This window comes from Suricata suricatta, chromosome 2, assembly GCF_006229205.1.
Source record: "Suricata suricatta isolate VVHF042 chromosome 2, meerkat_22Aug2017_6uvM2_HiC, whole genome shotgun sequence".
In the NCBI taxonomy this organism is placed as follows: domain Eukaryota; kingdom Metazoa; phylum Chordata; class Mammalia; order Carnivora; family Herpestidae; genus Suricata; species Suricata suricatta.
Window position 1 is genome coordinate 160837867 of NC_043701.1, and position 20497 is coordinate 160858363.

At 42.3% G+C, this 20497-nt stretch overlaps 2 protein-coding genes and 1 long non-coding RNA gene across 15 annotated transcripts in view; 1 reads left to right on the plus strand and 2 right to left on the minus strand.

Annotated features, from left to right (window-relative positions):
* Window positions 1–12565, minus strand: part of ARL3 (ADP ribosylation factor like GTPase 3) — a 36998-nt gene extending 24433 nt beyond the window's left edge. The window contains exons 1-3 of the mRNA XM_029932478.1: window positions 12535–12565; window positions 6371–6514; window positions 577–693 (exon numbers count right to left, since the gene is read on the minus strand). Coding sequence (XP_029788338.1) covers window positions 577–693; window positions 6371–6514; window positions 12535–12537 — 264 coding nt within the window. The 5' untranslated portion in view covers window positions 12538–12565. The remainder of the gene's footprint in view (window positions 1–576; window positions 694–6370; window positions 6515–12534) is intronic.
* A 180-nt stretch (window positions 12566–12745) lies between these two features.
* The window catches only part of SFXN2 (sideroflexin 2), a 21325-nt gene continuing 13573 nt past the window's right edge, over window positions 12746–20497 (plus strand). For 2 of the 12 annotated variants that reach the window (XM_029932479.1, XM_029932480.1), the window contains exon 1: window positions 14906–15033. In XM_029932479.1, the coding sequence (XP_029788339.1) occupies window positions 15013–15033 (21 nt within the window). In that variant the 5' untranslated portion in view covers window positions 14906–15012. Of the gene's footprint in view, window positions 12974–13229; window positions 13437–14712; window positions 15034–15177; window positions 15352–19545; window positions 19567–20497 lie in introns of those variants that run through there. The other 10 variants (XM_029932490.1, XM_029932485.1, XM_029932484.1 and 7 more) reach the window with 10 other exon arrangements.
* Window positions 14163–20497, minus strand: part of LOC115285830 — a 13693-nt gene continuing 7358 nt past the window's right edge. The window contains exons 1-3 of one of the 2 annotated variants that reach the window (XR_003905712.1): window positions 16826–17109; window positions 15272–15420; window positions 14163–14495 (exon numbers count right to left, since the gene is read on the minus strand). This is a non-coding gene — a long non-coding RNA (uncharacterized LOC115285830). Of the gene's footprint in view, window positions 14496–15271; window positions 15421–16825; window positions 17110–20497 lie in introns of those variants that run through there. The other variant, XR_003905713.1, reaches the window with a different exon arrangement.

Here is a 20497-nt window from a genome sequence, read left to right on the forward strand (position 1 = left end):
CTTCCACCATCTTGGTTGCCTCTCTGGGATGCTCTTATTTGTTGATTTTTTGGGGATGATGGAGTCAGTGGCACGATCTTCTGATTTCCCTTCTGCTTTTCAAATCACTATGATAATTAATAAATGTTTTGCCAAGGTGAATGCGGGCACAACGTTGTTACTGACAAAAGCAAAGCTCTCTGACAAGTTACACGAAGATGTTTCTCTCAGGGAGACTGGGTCAGTTGAGTGTCCGACTTCCACTCAGGTCATGATCTTGCAGATTGTGACTTCAAGCCCAGTGTCAGGTTCTGTGCTGACAGCTCAGCGCCTGGAGCCTGCTTCAGATTCTGTGTCTCCCCCTCTCTCTGCTTCTCCCCTGCTCGTGCTCTCTCTCAAAAATAAACATTAAAAAACAAAAGAATAATAACAAAAAAGATGTTTCTCTCTCATAATTTTCAGTCTCCTGCTAGCCCTAAATTCACAGTGACTAATGTTATGGCAATGGAAGTGCTAACAAAAAAGAACATCAGAGTGTTAATATTCCTAACACACTGCAGAAAAGACTATGAATAATGCCTCAGAATGAGTACTTACAAGAATATCAGTATTTTCAAAATAATTCCTCCAGTATGGTCTGATTTTTCGCTGTCCACCAATGTCCCATACATTCAGTTTAAAACCTTGTGACTGTACACTTTTGATGTTAAAACCCTGAAACAGAGGCAAAAACACCAAGCTTTATTAAGCTCTGAGATCATAATTCTGACACATTTAACAGTTATGTTATTTATTAATTATGAGGTACTCTGCCAGATATGATATGATGCTGGTAATAATGAAAATAGTCTTCTATGATAAGGAAGAAAGAAATGTGTTTTTACATGTTTATTCAGGTTTGGAGTCAATATTAATGTCATGGCTAAAAAGGCACTTTCTCTAATAAGTGTATATAATCACACACACACGTACAACACACACAGCTGCTGAGGACAGTTTGGAATGAGAATAGCTCTGATAATCAGCGCAGACCACACCTCCTGATGGATCCTCAAGATGATAACATTTAGCAGAACATTACATTTAACTACCAAAACACAGAAGCCGGATCTGAAGCTTCAATAGAACAGAATCTTAAGTTTTAAAACAAGGCAAGAGTTGGGGGGCCTGTGTAGCCCAGTTGGTTGAACGACTGTCTTCAGCTCTGGTCATGATCTCGTGGCCCTTGAGTTCGAGCTCCACGTCAGGCTCTGTGCTGACAGCTGGGAGCCTGAGCCTGCTTCAGATTCTGCATCTCCTGTTCTCTCTGCTTCTCCCCCACTCACACTCTGTCTCTCAAAAATGAATGTTAAAAAAAAATTAAAAAAGCATGAGCTATAATCTGGAATTCATGATTCTTTTAAAAATTTCCTCATATGGATTAATCAGAAAAAGGAAGGAACTGAAGTCAGAACACTACGGTTTGTAACTGGAATATGAGCCCACCGAGGAAAGAATGGCCTGCTAGAACAGCATGTTCAGACTCTGAAGTGGAGCCCTCAGTTACAGGCAATGATGAAAATAAACAAGCAGGCATTTGAAACTATTCTTTAATAAGCATCTCTGATGAACTCGGGGGAAAAAAAGTATTCATTTTCAGGACAGTGACTCAAGCTAGAACTTTGAGGAAAGTGAACAAATCAGAGGCAGGTGGAACTGTGAGCTGGGAGTTAAGTGTGCAGAGAAACAAATTAACAAGACCTTTGAGGTTCAGAGAGAAGGCATTTCATGAGCAATAACTAAAAAACAAATCTTTTTGGGGCGCCTGGGTGGCTCAGTTGGTTAAGCCTCCGACTTCGGCTCAGGTCAGATCTCACGTTCGTGGGTTCGAGCCCCGCGTCGGGCTCTGTGCTGACAGTTAGCTCAGAGCCTGGAGCCTGCTTCCGGTTCTGTGTCTCCTTCTCTCTCTGGCCCTCCCCCTCTCATGCTCTGTCTCTCTCTGTATCAAAAATAAATAAAACATTAAAAAAAAAGTTAAAAAAATAAATCTTTTTCTGAAAATGATATAGTGAAATCAGGACTCGAAAAATCCAATCAACAGCTTGCTACCACAGAAGTGACATTTTATACAGAATAACTGGAGTAAAGCAGGCCTGGGGACGCTTCCATAAACATTTGCCTTGTCTGGCAGCTTGCCAACACTTGTGCCTAGCACAGAAGGACAAGGCACAGTGCGACAGCACAGGAACACTGCCACCCAGTTTCCACTGAGGGGAAACAGTCACTAGAGGATTCCTGGGGATGACGCTGACTATAGCTCCTGTAAGAAGACAGTGACTGAATAAATTAGAAGTTTAAGAACTCTAATGGGAAGTGGCTTAAGCTTATTGTAAGAGGCAGCTTCATTCTGACTCATTGATAAAACCACTTTTGTATGTTTAAAAATTCTACACTTAACTACAACAGTAGTAAATGTCAGAGCCAGTAACGTCAAATATTTCTGGGATGAAGCAGGCAATAAATAAGAGAAACCCCTGGAATTTGACCATATGAATCAACTACCTTAAAATTCTATAAGTTATCAAAAGAAAACAAATTCAAGTCATCAGACCCAACAAATCTACCAAGAAATTATTCTAAGGAAATAATAATGAATGGATACAAACATTTAGAGATAGGTATTACGTAAGTATTCACATATATATCAATGGAGAAAGATGTTGAAAATGCATTATTCAGTGAAAATGATGATATGGTATATTCTCTGAGTCATTTTTGTTTTTTATTTTAAGAATTTATTTTATTTATTTTTATTTTTTAAAGTTTAGTTATTTTGAGAGGGAGAGAGAAAATCCCAAGCAGGTTCCACACTGTCAGCCCAGAGCATGATGTGGGGCTCAAACTCACCAACTGCAAGATCATGACCTGAGCCAAAATCAGATGCTTAACCAACTGAAGCACCCAGGTGCCCCAAGACTTCATTCTTAAGTAATCTTTATACCCAACGTGGGGCTCAAACCCGCAACCTTGAAATCAAGAGTTGTACACTCCACTGACTGAGCCAGCCAGGTACCCTATGTTTTATTTTAAATATACCCACCATAGGAGGCTTGGCTGGCTCAGTTGGTACAGTGTAGAACTCTTGATCTCAGAAGTTTAAGTTCGAGCTCCATGCTGAGTTTAGAGATTACATAAAATAAAATTTTTATTTTTTATATATATATTTTTAATGTTTATTTTTGAGAGAGAGAGCGTGTATGTGTGTGTATGCATGTGCAAGCACAAGGGGGACAGAGAGAGGGAGACAGAAGATCCAAAGCTGACAGCAGAGAGCCCAATGTGGGGCTTGCCTCACAAACATGAGATCATGACCTGAGTCAAAATCTGACGCTTAATGAACTGAGCCACTCAGGTGCCCCCAAAATAAAATCTTTAAATATAGCCATTATATATGTATAGAAAATAGAAAAAAAAAACCCCAAACCCTGAATGGATACATTCCTAAATGTTAACAGTGGTTATGTCTAAGCATTGTGGGTGATGTCTTGTTTCACAATCTTTCTTATTTATAGTTTGTATAGTTTACTATAATGAGCAGCTATTGCTCTTTCTGATATTAAACAAAAACACAATGAAAGCTTGCTTTTAAAGAATAAATATGGGGGCACCTGAGTGGCTCAGTCAGTTAATCGTCTGGCTTTGGCCCAAGTCATGATCTCATGGTTTGTGGGTTCGAGCCCCGCGTCAGGCTCTGTGCTGACAGCTAGCTCAGAGGGTGGAGCCTGCTTCACATTCTGTGTCTCTCCCTCTCTCTGACCCTCCTCTGCTTGTGCTGTCTCTCAAAAAAAATAAATTTCTAACAACAACAACAACAAAAAAGAATAAATATGAAACCCTGACATCATATAATAACAAAGTCACCTATAACACATCAAATAAAGCCTGCAGTTAGAACTGGAACTTTGAGTCCATAACTTAAGAGTTCATTTCCATGTTCACAGTGTAGACACCCTCATTTTAGTGGTACTCTTAGGAGATATAGCCTACTGCTAATACTCTATTAAAAAGAAAAAAAACCCTAGACTTTTCTTTTACTGGCAGAAATCCTGACACACTAATATGTGTTTTCAGCCCTTCTAGGCTAGACTACTGTAATTTGCTCCTCCTTAGGCTATACATTAAATTTGTTCAGAAGCTGTAAAATTGCTCATTTGGTAGCAATTGAAGTGACTTTTCTGCAAAAAGTTGCAGATCAGTAAGACTCACAAGCTGTGAAGTATACACACTAGCACAGCCATTCAGACCTGACACCAAACTCCTGTCACAGGGCAGTGATGGAAAATGCTAAAAAAAACTCTGGTTTTGCTAAAATCTCTAATGCTTATGCACTTTAAAGTGCCTAAGACCAACAGGGCTGTCCTCTGGTTAAGAAACCCAATGAGCTGGCCAAAGGTCAAGCTTTCTCAGGATTTCCTACAGGGGAAGAGGTCTAAAGAAAGAGGGTTGTTTCACTTAGCATTTGTCTTTCAACTTCCACACTGGCAGCACCACTGTTGTATTTTGCTTGCTTAGCTTTAGGAAACAGGCTGGATTAAAAAAATACAGGTAACTTAACATTTTTTAACATTTTATTTTTGAAAGAGACAGAGTGTGAGTGGGGGAGGGGGGGGGAGAGAGGGAGAGAGGGAGGGAGAGGGAGACACAGAATCCCAAATAGGCTCCAGGCTCTGAGCTGTCAGTAAATAGACTGACATGGGGCTTGAACCCAGGACTGGTGAGATCATGACCTAGGCTGAAGTTGAATACTTAACCAACTGAGCCACCCAGGTGTCCCCAGGTAATTTTTTTAATTTAAAAAATGATATATATATTTGTAGTTGTTAAGCCTAAAAAATACACACTAAAATATTTACAGTAGTTTTTCTCACAGTACTCTTTGGTTTTTCATTATCTTTTATACTTTCTGTATTTTCTACATGTATTAATTTCATAATCAGAAGATTAAGCTTTTTTTTTTTTTTTTAAGTAATCACTTAAAGGGCCCCCTGGATGGCTTATGCAGTTAAGCATCTGACTTCGCCTCAGGCCTTAATCTCATGGCTCCTGACTTTGAGCCCTGCATCGGGCTCTGTGCTGACAGCTCAGAGCCTGAAGCCTGCTTCAGACTCTGTGTCTCCCCCTCTCTGCCCCTCCCCTTCTTGTGTCCTGTCTCTCTCTCAAAAAATAAACATTAAAAAAAAAACATTAAATAAATAAAAGTAATCATTTAGAGCTGAAGAAACTGTATCTTGATATATTTATGCTTATTTGAATGATTTATTTAAAATATGGTAAAATATTATATTTATCATTTTAACCATTAAATTTTTTTAAATGTTTGTTTATTTTTGAGAGAGAGACAGACAGACAGAGTGTGAGCAGGGCAGGGGCAGAGAGAGGGAAACATAAATTCCAAAGAAGGGTCCAGGCTGTTAGTACAGAGCCTTACACGAGGCTCAAACCCACAAACCATGAGATCATGACCTGAGCCGAAGTCAGATGCTTTACTAAGTGAGCCATCCAAGTGTCCCTCATTTTAACCATTTTTATAAAAAAATTTTTTTTTAAATATTTATTTTTGAGAGAGAGAGAGAGAGAGGGCCCAAGTGGGGCAGGAGCAGAGAGAGAGAGTGAGGGAGACACAGAATCCAAAGCAGGCTCCAGGCTCTGAGCTGTCAGCACAGAGTCTGAGGCAGGGCTCGAACTCACTGTGAGATCATGACCTGAGCTGAAGTTGGATGCTTAACCAACATAGAACCCAGGTGCCCCTAACCATTTTTTTTTAAGAAAGTTTTATTATTTATTTTTTGAGAGAGAAAGATGGAGCATGAGCAGGGGAGGGGCGGAGATAGAGGGAGACACAGAATTGGAAGAAGACTCCAGGCTGTGAGCTGTCAGCACAGAGCCTGACTCGGGGCTTGAACTCACAAACTGTGAGATCATGACCTGAGCCAAAGTCAGATGCTTAACCGACTGAGCCGCCCAGGTGCCCCACCCACTAACCATTTTTCACTGCACAGTTCAGTGACACTAAGTACCCTTCCACCATCACCACCAGCCACCCACAGGCCCTTTTTCACCTTGCAACACTGACTCTGTGCCCACAATGACTCCCTCCATTCTTCCCTGTCTCCAGCCTCTGGTAACCACTATCGGACTTTCTGTCTTTATGATTTTGACTACTCTAAGTACCTCATATCTATGGAATCTCTTGATAGATTTTTGAACTATTAGATTATTTTTAAATCGTACAGACCTTCTTCAGTAACAAAACTTGGGGGTGGACTAAACTGTATTTCCCATTTTGTCTTCCAAATTGCTATGATCACCTTCCTTTTGTCACACAAGCACCTGGGGCCAGGGCAGTGCTCACCTGTGTAGGTGTAATGTGGCTGATGTCTTCAGACGCGAGCTGCTTCAGGAGAGTAGTCTTGCCAGCATTATCCAAGCCCAGGAGAAGGATTCTCACCTCCTGGTCTGGTGCACTTTTCAATTTGCGCAAAATTGAGAGCAAGCCCTTAAACAACCATGAGGAAGACAGATTACTTTGGGGGCACTGGCTTTGATATTACTGGTTATCAAAATATCTTCTCCTCCTTGAAAAAAGCTCTTGGTTGTTGAGAGCTCATAGTACTATTTTCCAGTTGCAAGTAATTTATTCCGTTTGCCTCCTCCTTCTAAGTTTTGGCAGAAGTACTTCAGTAAATTCAGCAACTTAATAAATAGCATGGCTTATTCCTGCTCCTCCTATTAATCCAGCTTAGTGGTCACCCCAAATCTTCTGGGAGCGTGAACTACTACTCATCTCCTACTCCTATAGCCCTTCCTGTACCCTTAGTAGAGCACACATCATACCAGACTCTAGGCCATGGATTTTTGTATTTTTCTCCTTTACTATGTGAAGTTTCTTGCAGGTAAGGACTATAGCTTCAGTCTCCCAAAATGCCTGGCACTGATTAGACAGACACTAGATAATAGTTGTTGATTAAATTCAATTATCCACCCAGTACGTTAAAGATTTTAAGGTGCCATACGAAAACAAAACCGAAGTTGTATAAAATTGTGTCTGAACTCTCTGTTTACAGCTTTATTTCAGTTTACCTTTAGGACTTCATCATTCAAAATACCATAAAAATATAGATCATTTAAAAAACACAATCTCTATTATCTAATTTTCATAAGACCCTTATAAGATAGGTGCATGGTATAAATGGTATAAATCAGATGAAAAATCTGATACAACAGAGAAGTTAGAAAATTGTCACAAAGTCAGTCATGAATAAAAAGAGTCAAAATTTAACCACAGTATTTTTGACTAGTAATCTGATATTTGTTTCTTGTTTTTATTATTTTTTTTAATGGCTGGAAATAAGTCATATTGGTTTTTACACGAACATAAGAAAAATCTTGTAAGATGGTTATTTGTTCTGTCCTGCAGCTGACAAACTTGTTCCAATGAGGCATGAGTTACAACAAGAATCAAAGAATTCCAGAGTTTAAAGGGCATATAATCTAATCTCCCAGCCCAAGCAGAAATTCCTTCAAGCTGAGTCTTAGAATTATATAAAATGGTTATATTTTTTTTATCCCTATTGCACCAGGCAATGATTCAAACCGGTCTGTTCACTAAGATCAAATAATAATTCTGTAAAATAATTCTCAACAATTGAGCCTTTGGACAATGATATGCAAATATGCATAATTATTAAGAATTCCTTTCCGCCTCAGAGACTCTTTGTTTACCATTTCCAGTATTCTGTATTTGTACTGACTTGCTAAGGATTACATTAACCTCTCTGTGCCTCGATTTTTTTCAGCAATAAAATGGAAGATTTAGTTTAAAATAGAAGGACAAAATCTACACCATAAGATTTGGGGAAGAGTGATTGGATAGATTTCAAACAAACAGATAGGCAGGACTTTTTTTTTTTTTTTTAAGGGTATGGCATTTTCTTTTGTTTTTATCTTATCTGGCCTTGAATACTTTGACACCATTCCTTTTTAAAATTATATTTATGAGAAGTCTTCCTGGCTTCTATTAGCTACATTGCTATCACTCATTTATAATACCACCTTTCAGAACAGTTAAAATTAGAATTCTGAGATCCTCAGGGGACTGGTAATATAAAAAGGCTAGAACAGGGCAAACACATTGTACTACTCATCCTGAGTTCTTGATTAGATGTCCTCATTACCAATAAAATTCTAAAATAACCAGAATTTATCACGTCAGTATATGAAACGAAGGTACAGGTAAAATTCTTCCCATGCATTATCTACAAGTGTAGAAATTATGAAAGATGTTTCTATAAATTGTTTTCAAGGTTCAAAATGAATGTTTTAGGTTTTTCTTCATGTATCTCTTCTTTTAAAACAAATCAGTCAATAAAAATACTGCTTTCTAAAAAAATACTGCTAAAAAAAATAAATAAATACTGCTTTTGGCAGGCTGAGACTTGTTCCACACTAATTATATTTGAAACTGAAAAGAGAAAATAACTTGATTTTAAAAAGGAAGAAGCAAAGCACAGAAGAGAAAACCATTCTAACTATACCTAAACTTTGTTAACTTCATCTATAAAAAAAATGATATGTCCACATTTCTAATGAGTAATTTTCATTGAGAAAAAATATCTTCACATGCTTTACCTTTAAGTGAAATTACAGAAAAATGGAAAATTCAGCTATTTTCTTCTATCAAAGTGGATAAGTGGCATCTGGAGCACGGTCTGGGGAAAACAAATGCAAGTACAGTACAGCATCATATTAACCCAACTCCTGAGGACAGGGGATCACAGGATTATCAGGGTTTGCTAAATAGGGAAGTGGATATTTATAGATATCAGAGTTCGGCCTGAAAGGTACAAAGTAAGCTGATTTAAGAGGCTGGAGGAGAGAGAAGAATATGTCTACTCTAGGTTTCTAAACATAAGTGTCCATCTTTATTTTAAATGTTTAATGAAGGGAGATGGCTATTAGAAGTTAATATTACTATGGGCCCGAGTTTTGTATATAAACATAAGGAAATGCATTTTTAAAGTATATTTTTGGTTAATATATTCATTCATTTCTTCATTCACATTAAACACTGACAATGTGCCCCAAGTTCAATGGTGAGCAAAGCAGACATGATCTCCATGTAGCATATGTACGCCTCTGACATTGAATAAAGGCAAATTAAGAAATCAGAACTTTAGTTAATTGTATAGTCTGTAATCAGCATGTGTGCATATAAGTTATCTGCACCCTGGTGGACAGAAGTGGTCTGACTCAGTCACAAAACATTTAAACTTTCTACAGGCAAATAATGAATAGATGTGCTATTGACTACAGATATTTTATCTGCCTCAAAATCAGCTTCAACTCCACTACTGGCGGAGACATAGTGCACTGACCTAAAATGATACAAACTAGGTCATTCAGAGAAACTGGAGTGGTGAAGGGGAAGGGAGGAGTGTGATGGCAATGTGATGGAAAGTGTATGTGGCTGTGAGGAACAGTTAAAATTTAAATATTAAAATTAGTAAGCCAACTGTCAGGTACACACTGCCCACAGCTAGCTTTTTTTTTTTTTTTTTAATGTTTATTTTTGAGACAGAGCATAAGCAGGGGAGGGACAGAGCGGGGCAGACAGATGATTAGAAGCTGGCTCTGCGCTGATAGCAGAAGAGCCTGATGCAGGGCTCAAACCCCGAACCAGATCATGATCTGAGTCGAAATCAGTTGCTCAATCCAGCACCTAGGTGCCCCCCACCCTCACCATAACTAGCTTGAATGGAACTGACTTCAATTTATTTTTACCTCTTTAACAACAACAACAAAAAATGCTGTTCAGTGGGACCTTATTAACTTTAATACTTTTATACAGCTTTGACAGGAAGAACCTCACCCAAACTTGTCCCCTTTCTCCTCATCTCTCTACTAAATAAATACAATGTTTCCTGAGGAATAAAAATATGGGCATTTCTCTAGGAGCAGTGGGTTCCCACCTCATCAGAATCCCAATAAAAACTTTATGGGTGAGGGGGGGCACCGGGTTGGCTCAGTCAGTAGAGCATATGATTCTTGATCTTGGGATTGTGAGTTCAAGCCCCACAATGGGTAGAGATTACTAAAAATATATAAACCTAAACAACAACAACATTATGGTATTTCATAGACTTGAATTCAACTTCCTTATATATAATCCTGGGCATTTAGAAAACTGGAACAATACTTTTAAGAAAAATGCTATGAAGATGAATTGTGGTATTGTGTGTAAAGTACGGTGCACAGTAGGTATTCAAAGCAGTAGTTGTGGGGGGTGTTTTTCTTCCCTCCATGTTTCACTGACCATTTTCTGACCAGAAAACACAATCTTGGGAATGAACTTCAAATGTTGAAAATGCTTCATAACTACCACTAGATTCATGTAAGTAGAATGTACCCCATAAATAATTTCTGCATAAAGAAGTCCTCTATTAAATAGTAGTGATTACTTTATTCACTAAAATGGCTGTCATCTTAGTCTTTCACCAAAGATTTGATATCATAAGGTAGGGATAAAATAACTGACTAAATGCTCAGAGAAAACATCTGGGTTTTTAAATAAAAAATAAAATGTATTAGTCGTAGTTGAAGGTTTAGAAAACAAAAACAAAAATCTGGAGTCAGTCTTCAGTTGTACAGTTATCACAGAGATTTATGGGATACCAGATGTGACACATTTAATCACACCACTGATAAGGTTTAAGTTCTATGTTCCACTTTCAGTTCTAAGAATAGCTCACACTTTTGGAGATTAGAATCCAGAATGATTTGCCCTAATTTCAAATTGTTCATTTTAGGAAAAAAAAAAAAACAAAGTCTGTCTTGATCAGTGAACACAACAGTTGTATACAATAGTGTAGCACTGTCAGTGTGCTGTATAGTGTCAATTTGCACCTGGAAACATGAGCAGTGACTGATTTATGGTGCCCTGTAATTATAAATTAAACAATCATGAAATTACACAGTCTACTTAATTGATAAACAAACCGGGAAAAGTTAGCCAACCCTCCTGCATTTCTCATGATGACATCTCATTCTCTGTTGGTTTGCCATGACTTCTTCATTCCAATTCCAGTTCTTTTCTATGTAAATATTTATGTTTGTATTCATTTGTTGAGAAAAATTTAGCCTTTAAATGGACAGCTCATGAATAAACGATTACTAATAAGAAAACATGTAAAAATCTGTTTAGCCTGGGGTTAATAAAACTGCAATGTATCAAGTGTGAAGTGTGATTGGCAACTTCAGATCAAATAATTCTACTTTAACAATCTGACACTGTAAAATCAATTTTTTTCCTATAAAAATTTACTCAATTGGATAATCTGACCAAAGGTGCATGCATTCTCCCCCCTTGCAGACAGCTAGCTTTTCTTTCATAAATTAAGGAACGTGGATCAACATTTCTAAAACTCTAAGTTTGAGTGACCAGCTTTGTTCAATTGGTAAACCAACGAACTTATTCTAAATGCTTCAAAGTCAATTTTGCTTTGAGTTGCTCTAAAACTACTCAGTTCCATTTTATACCCTCCATCTAACTGCACAGAAATAGAAAAGGAACAGCGAGCGTGTCAATGGTCAAATCTGTCACACAGCATAATTCACAATTAGAGAAAGCTTTAATTAGGTCTGACAGAGAAATGCCAATTGACAGTCACGTCAATTTTAATTTTCCATTCTTTTTAGTTTGGAGATCCCAAGATGTGACTAAGATCTTTGGTTCTGGTGTGGTCGTATGCAAAAGGCTGCAACAGGTTTGAAATGAAATATTAAGGACCGGGCAGCAAATTTGCCTCCATCAACATGGATTAAGAATTCAAATGAAAATCGGTCATCACCAACAACCAGACTTTACAGAACCCTCAGGAAATAAATAACTCGTTTCTGCATCAGTGCGCCCGCCACGCATCCCACCAGGCATCCCACCAGGCATCCCTTCCAAGCAGTGCCTCTTTGTGTCCTGGGATTTACACCCCTCCCCCCAGAGGGCCCGCACAGCTCGAGGACGAGGAGAGCTAGGCTACCATCTCTCCTGGTACCGCCAGGGCGACCTCAAAGGCAATAGCGCTGGCCCTACTCCCGGCTCCTGGCTGGGCCCCAGCGGACGCACTTTCCATATGCGCGGGAAAGGAAGTCGAATCCCTAGGAATATCGAAGCCTGCATGCGGAGGCTGCTTTCCGCAGTTACACGGATCCGCCCTCATCTCACTCCTTACTAATGATGGATCCCCGGCTCTGAACCGGGATAGCCACACACCCTTCCAAGCTCCTTCCCTTAGCTTCAGACCCGCTTGCAAACCTCGCCTTCCTCCCTAGGTCCAGGTCTCCTTCCCAGGGCCCACCTTCGGGGCTCCCCACTGTCCCCCGAAACCAATCCGGGACCCTGACACCAGGCTGAGCGCCGTCCCATTCCCTCCTCGACTTTAAGCGTAGTGCCCCGCCCTGAGCCTCAGAACGGGAGGGGGGTGACCGTCCAGCTCCGAAGGGGCCCGGGCCCCCGACACTCACCATCCTCCCGCCGAGTCCCTCCTCCTCCTCCTCCGCCACCTCCTCCTCCTCCTGCCTCCCCCGTTACCAGGGGCAACTGTTGCGGCACCGCCCCCGACGTCCCTCGCACGCACGGCGGAGGAGCAAAGCAGGCGTACGGGGCGTGGTCCAGCTCCGCTTTGCCTATAGTGCGCAAGCGCGCCTAGGTGCCCGCCCACTGCGCGGGCGGGCTGCTGGGACTGCTGGAGGCTGCGGCCCGCTGACGGAGACCCGCGGAATGGTTAAAGCTTGCCCACGTAGCTGGTGGGCGCTACCCCGCCTCCGATTGGTCGGGAAGGAGCGGGGCGGGGGCGGAACGAGGAACGGTTCCCCGGCCTGGGCAGCAGGTTAGTAGTGGCTAGGTTTTCAGCGCGGGCTGCATCTGTTGGCAGTTGTCTCAGTGCATTCTTCCTGGGGCCAGGTAAGGGGTCTTGGGAGGAGGCCTTCTACTACACCTTCCTTTAGACCCCACATCCCGGGAGGGAGCTTGGATTTCTGTCCTGGATGCTTAGAAGGGGCTGCTGCCGGAGCTGGGCTTCCACCTGCCAAAGCCACGTGCCGCGAATAGTAGCCTGGGGCTGTCCAAGGACCTCTAGCTTATGGCCCCCAGCGCCATAAGGCATCGCCGAGGGGGTGGGGGCGTTATGGGATGTGCATCTTTCTCCACACTGTGTTAGGGTCCAGGATGGAGGAATCCGGTGGTAGGAGGCTGCCTGTCGGAGGGCAAGAGGCAGCCTGGGGACTGGCCCTGAACGCTGAGGGGAGCCGACGGCAGCAGGGGTGAAAGGCGTTTTGGAATGGCCAGGTTTTGCTAAGCAGCGTTGGACCGAGCGGTGCACCGTTTGCAGTCCTGGAGGAGGCAAAAAACGGGCCTGCACTTACAGGCAAGCAAGAGCGAAAAGGATTCTGGGTGGGTTGAGAGGTGCCACCTCCCACCTCTTCCCTGTGCTGACTCCAAGAAGAGGAGTTAATCACTTACGTCCCAGGTCCTGTTCTAGACCCTGGCGACACTGCAGGGGATGAAATCTGCCCTCATGGAAATTATTACTTCCTAGTGGAATGCTTTTCACATAAAGACTTCATTTCACTCTCATGGCCCCAGAAATTGGTTGTTTTAAGCGATATAGAGTCGGGACGTGAACACAGTTCTGACCCTTGAGGACATGACTTTAACGCTATTGTATTGTCCAGGTAGGGGGAACAGAACGGCTTGTATTTGTGATGTGAACCCAGAACTTTAAGAGTTGATAAAGTGTTGGCACTAATGATAAACCTGGACGTTTATAGTCGTGTGTGTGCCTCTTGCCTCCCTCACTGGGTTCTTGTGAGGATTATGTGAATTATTATGTGTCAAGTACATAAAATACTGTCTGGCACATAGAAGTGCTACATAGGGCTTAGCTATTTTTTTTTTCATGTAGGTTTTTGAGCTTTTTTCCTCTTCCTATCAGCAGGCTTTTTCAGTCTAGTTAAGATCACTGGAATGAAGGCAGATTTTCCCTGAATAGTCTTTCGCTGTTTATGCATTAAACTAAAGTGTGTTTTTAAACGTCTGTTAGCTGCATATCAGCTTCGGATCCTTGGAGAGAAAACTCAGTTCAGAACCTTTATTAAGTAGGTGCAAGATGAATGTCTAATTCAGAGCCTGCACTCCTACCGTCCACCCATCTCTACCCTGTTGATTCTTTTGTGAAAAAGGCAGGGCAGGCTTCTCTTTCTGAGATGTCTGATGTCTAACATCATGGTTTCCTCCAGGGCACAGCAGTGTACTTGGGCCTGCTTGTGTAATGATTAGCCTCATTCTCTCAACTTTCTCTAGGCAGTCTTGGCACCAACCCTTGCCTATCTCAAGTGGTCTTTGTGTTTGATCTTCTTGAATCTTTGGCTGCCTTGATCTTCTACCGATGGAAATACCAGTGATGATGTTTTGGTTTTTTTCCTACCTGGGAATGCAGAGAGAGAGAGAGAGAGAGAGAGAGAGAGAGAGAGAGAGAGAGAATTTAATTTCAATATTTTAATTTATTTTAAATATAAAATATTTAATAGAATTTAATAGATTTAATATAATTTATTGTCAAATTGGCTTACATGCAACACCCAGTGCTCATGCCGACAACCGCCCTCCTCAATGCCCATCACCCACTTTCCCCTCTCTCCCACCCCCCATCGATTCTCAGTTTGTTCTCTGTATTTAAGAGTCTCTTATGGTTTGCCTCTCTGCTTCTCTCAAACAAGGAAATTTTAAGTCCTTTACCCACATGCAAGAAGATACCCAGAGGCAGTTTGGAAGCCTGTTCTCTGAACTGTGATACTCTTTGCCAGAGAAAAATCAACTCTTTTTTTTTAACGTAAGCTGTATCCATAACGTGGGGCTTGAACTCAGGACCCAAACATCAAGAGTCGTATGATCTACCAACTGAGCCAGCCAGACACCCTGAAAATCAAATCTCTATAAGAAGGATGAGCATTACTTCAGGAGAGGTAATAGATTGTTTCATTTTTTCTCTTTTCTCTCTTTTTTTCTCTCTCCCTTTCCTTCTCTCCCTCCCTCCCTCCCTCCCTCCCTCCCTCCCTCCCTTCCTTCCTTCCTTCCTTCCTTCCTTCCTCCCTTCTCTCTGCCTGTAGGATGGAGGACCAATCTAAGCCTTGTGACCGTGGGAAAGTGGGCTCTAGCTATTATCAGGTTGTTGGATGGATGAACAGGACTGAAGCTACTGACCACCAGCGCTGTGGTTAGTGCAGGACTGTGGACCACAGGTGTTCAGCATGCTGGTTCAATTGATGTGAACCTTCCTCGGTGTAAGTTTCCTCTTCTGTAGATTGAGATCTTGGATCCCTTACATCTTTGAGCTGTGACATTCTCCAATCCTTAAAGGAAAGGGAATTAATGATCAGTCACCTGTTTGATTTTCAGTCTCCCCCCTTGTTCCCAGTAGTGGAACCATATCCCTTCAGAATTGGGGCCACCCTGGACATGATTACAGCTTCTTTAGGGAATACGAGGTGCAGCTCATAGGGAAAGATGTTAGAGAAAACCTAGGGACCAGATAGGACTCCATATAGGAGGGGTAGGCCAGTGGCCGCACTGTGACAGAAAGCCTGTTCTTACTTCTACAACCAAGACAGGTTCTGAGTTTGACTTGAAAGAGTGCTGTCCTTGATGCCCAGAAAGCCTGCGAATAAGCTGGAATGCATTTCAGGCAGGTAGTAAGTATTTTTAGAGGGCCCACGAGAGTTACATATGAACCTTACAATCAGCCAGGGGAGGCTAACTTTACACAAATTACTGTACATGACAAGAAAGTGATGGTTACAAAGCAGAGCATGTTGCAGATGAAGATAGGATGCTGGGCGGGAATATGACAGAAGGGTGTGAGTTTGCCCTAAGGGAGTCCTGGACCTATGCCCATTGGGGGCAGGTGTTTGGGAAATGTTTTATTTATTATTATTTTTAATGTTTATTTATTAATTTTTTAGAAAATCCCAGGCAGGCTCCATGCTATCAGTGCAGAGCCCGATGCAGGGCTTGATCCCATGAACTATGAGATCGTGACCTGAGCTGAAATCAAGAATCAAATGCTTAACCGACCGAGCCACCCAGGCACCCTGGGAGAAATGTTTTAGACATAGAATTTAGGAATTTTTTTTTTGCCTTATGTTTTATGTAATACAGGGGCTGAGCAACTCCTATTCTGACCTCAGTTGAAAGGCAGAGGACTTGGGACGCCTGGGTGGCTCAGTCGGTTAAGCTTCTGACTTCGGTTCAGGTCAGATCTCAGGTTCGTGGGTTCGAGTCCCGCGTCGGGCTCTGTGCTGACAGCTAGCTCAGAGCCCGGAGCCTACTTCCAGTTCTGTGTCTCCTTCTCTCTCTGCTCCTCCCCCTCTATGCTCTGTCTCTCTCTGTATCAAAAATAAATAAAACATTTTAAAAAATTAAAAAAAAAAAAAAAAAAAGAAAGGCAGAGGACTTTCTAGTGCTGGGTTGAGGATGGAGAGAGATGTCCAAGGACAGGCTGTGTGTCGGGGGTGTTTGGAAGCATAGCATGTTTGGTTGGGCTGTCTCCAGCAGGGGGGCTGGAGCAGCTGCATGGGGCTCTGAAGCCACGGCTGTGTCTGTGTGTGATCTGCTGGCCACCCCTTCGAGCCCCCTGTAGGGTCAGGGAAAGTAAACTCTTGCCTCTCTAGCATTCCTGGGTTCAGTTGTGAGTGCATTGAACCAACCTGCAGGAGGCCAAGTCAGCCTGTCCACAGAAAGCAAAGCCCAGAACTTTACCTTGGGCTTTGTGGCGGAGTGAGAGAAGTAGAAGTCTGGCAGTGGACACTTGCTGGGTGGCGTCTGACGTCTCCAGAGGTTGCCATTCCTTGGTGGCCCGAGGGCCAGGTGAAGATACCACAGAAACTCCATGTCAGGCCTCCCCTTCTCTCCTGGCTCCTGGCTCCCAGGAAATGACTCACCTCCAGCACGTCAACTTGCTGAAGTCTCTCCCACCCCAACAAAAAATCTAAACATTGATCATCTCTCCCTTTGCTGCATTTACTTGTGCCTCCTACCTCTCATTGTTCTTTCTTGTCTATTTGGGCTTCCTTTTTTTGGCTTGGCTCTTAAGTGTCGTGGTTTTCAGGGTATGTCCTCAGCACTTCCTTCCTGTTGTGTGCATTCTCACTGGAAAACTTAAAACTGCCTTTATGCTGCTGACTCATCATTTTACTTTTTTTTTAATGTTTATTTTTGAGACAGAGAGAGAGAGACAGAGAGAGAGCGAGCATGAACAGAGGAGGGGCAGATAGAGAGGGAGACACAGAATCCGAAGCAGGTCCCCAGGCTCTGAAGTCAGCACAGAGCCTAATGTGGGTTTTGAACTTACGAGCTGTGAGATCAAGACCTAAGCTAGGGAAAAAAAAGAAGACCCAAGCTGAAGTTGACGCTTAACCCACTGAGCCACCCAGGCGCCCCTCATTGTTTTACTTCGAACTCAGACCTCCCTACTTTCTTTTAAGTCTTAATATCCACTTGCTGAGGAACTGGACCTCTTACTCAGCATTTATTTGAATTGTTGGGCTAGGTAGGCACTGGGGTAGCAGCGTGAGCAAAGTGGACATAATCCCCGGCCCTAAGGAGCTTATGGCGTAGAGGGGAAGGTAGGCATTAATTAAAATAAAACCACAGAAGGGCCCCTGGGTGGCTTAGTTGGTTAAGTGACTTTTGATTTTAGCTTAGGTCATGGTCTCATGGTTAAGGATCCAGCTCCATGCCCTGCATCCGTTTCTGCACTGATAGCCCGGAGCCTGCTTGGGTCTCTCTCTCTCTCTCTCTCTCTCTCTCTCTCTCTCTCTCTCTCTCTCTCTCTCTCTCGCTCTCTGTCTCTCTCTCTCTCTCTCCCCCCCTTTCTGCCCCTCCTCTCTCAAATAAATAAACTTAAAAAATTAAAAAAAAATTAAAAACACAGAGTGTTAAAGCAAACTGTTAAAGCTCTGAAGAAAAAGCACAGAGCCGAGGGCTTATTCAGGCCACCTGATCTAGTTGCCAGGCTAGAAGTGGTAAGGGTCTTTCAAAGGCTTCCCCGAGGAAAGGTTTAAGCCAAGATCTAAAGGATGAGAAGTGCTTTTTTGCAAGTAACTCTAGACTGTCCTGGAGAGGGGGGGACCCTTGAAGTTATGTCCTACTACATCTGCTTTTCAGGCTGCTATTTATTCTGAGGTGCCTCTGCTCTGCCTTCCCAGGAAGCTATAGGGGTGCATGTGTCTTTATTGGGGTGGGAGTCTTGGTAGAATCCTTTTTTCGTTTTACCACTACTTAATATAAAACCTGTATTTTTAACTAGTCCTATGGCTTCCATCAGCAATATGTTTCCTTTCCAAAATACTGTAAATACTGGCTTTGTTAGCTTAATTTTGAGAGTGCTTTTGGAGTTTGGTGATTGTATAACTCGAGATGACTATAAATCTTGCTCAAGACGTGCATATGAACTTGTAGTGTAACATATATAGAAAATCCTCAGTTAAGGTGTTTTTTTTTCTAAGTTTTTAAATTTATTTTGAGAGAGAGAGAGAGGGAGAATGGGACAGGGGCAGAGGCAGAGAGAGGGAGAGAGAGAGTCCCAAGCAGGTTCTGCACTGTCAGCATGGAGCCCAGTGAGAGGCTTGAACTCATGAACAGTGATATTGTGACCTGAGCCAGAATTGGACGCTTAACAGACTCAGCCACTCACACACCCCAAGGTGTATTTTTCAAGGAGAAATCAAAAGACCTAGTTGAAGAAGATAGAGTTAAGTCTGAAATTATTCCTTTAAAAAAAAAAGAGGATGGGTAGGTGTTAGTGAAGAGAGGAAGGAACAGTATTCTGGACAGGGAATGGCATGTGTAAAGGACCTGAGACAGGTGGCAGCCTACTGCATTTAAGGAAGTCTCATGGTACTTGTACTTGAAACTCAGCACATGGAAAGTCCAACTCCCTATTTTCCCCCTTAGAGACCGGTTTTCTATATTCTTTGTCTTGGCACATTATGGCCCACATCAGAAGTCCTGGGTATCACTCTAGATACTTGTGATGTATCAATTTAGCTAGGCCAAGCACCCTCCCCCTCGCCCCTCCCCAGACCCCCTCTCTGGAATGCCTCCAGTTTAAAGTGAGCCAGGAGGGAGACACAGCTATTTTGTAGCACACACCTGTCCCAGTAATTCCATCAAACATGAATTTAGGTGCTGTGGTGAAGGGATTTTGCAAATATAATTAAAGTCCTAATTGGTTAGCTTTGAGTTAATCTAAGGGGAGATTATCCTGGGTGGCCTGACTTAATCAGATGGAATCCCTTTAAAAGAGGGCTAGGCATCCCTGGGGTCACAAACTCCAGCCAGAGCTGGGCCTCCATTGCCCTTCTTTCCTCCCAGGATCATCCCTTGCTAACTGCCCACAGCTGCTGGCTTCAGGCTTGCCTAGCACAACTCTGCAATGGCATAATCCAGTTTGCTAATTCCTCCTACTGAATCCACTTTTATATATTTATCAGTATTACGTGAGTATATGTAAAGGATATATTTACCCTATTGATTCTGCATCTGTGCTTGAACCCTGACTAATAGAGTATTCTTCCTGTAACCTTAACAATCCTGAGATTCTGCTGCTTTAAAAGTTTCTGTCCTTTTGGTCCCTCCTCTCTTTCCTGTGTGTCTGGGTTCATATGAGCCCCACCTCTTCTTGCCAGGATCATTGAAGTTCTCTTCTAGCTGGGCTCTCTGTGTCCTATGAGGTCCTACCACACTGAGTTTATTTTCATGTCATTGCCCAGAGTTTTCTTTCTTTTCTTTAACATTTATTTATTTTTGAGAGACCAAGCATGAGCAGGGGAGGGGCAGAGAGGGGAGACACAGAATCTTAAGCAGGGTCTAGGCTCCGAGCTGTCAGCACAGAACCTGATGTGGGGCTTGAACCCATGAACCGTGAGATCATGACCTAAGCCAAAGTCGGATGCTTACCCATCTGAGCCACCCAGGAGCCCCTAATTTTTTTTTTTAACACTTATTTATTTTTGAGAGAGAGAGAGACAGAGCATTAGCAGGGGACAGCATTGTCTTTCTGAACAATACATCTGATCTTGTCACTCTGCTTAAAATCTTATAAGGGCTTCCTCAAATTTCTCAGGCAAAAATTCAAAAGCTTTAAGAAAAAAGATTTTTGTTTTGGGACGCCTGAGTGGCTCAGTAGGTAAAGCATCCTACTCTTTTTTTCTTTTTTTAAATGTTTTTCATTTTTTTTTAATGTTTTATTTATTTTTGATACAGAGAGAGACAGAGCATGAGAGGGGGAAGGGCAGAGAGAATGAGACACAGAACTGAAGCAGGCTCCAGGCTCTGAACTAGCTGTCAGCACAGAGCCTGACGCGGGGCTTGAACCCACGGACGTGAGATCTGACCTGAGCTGAAGCCGGAGACTTAACCGACTGAGCC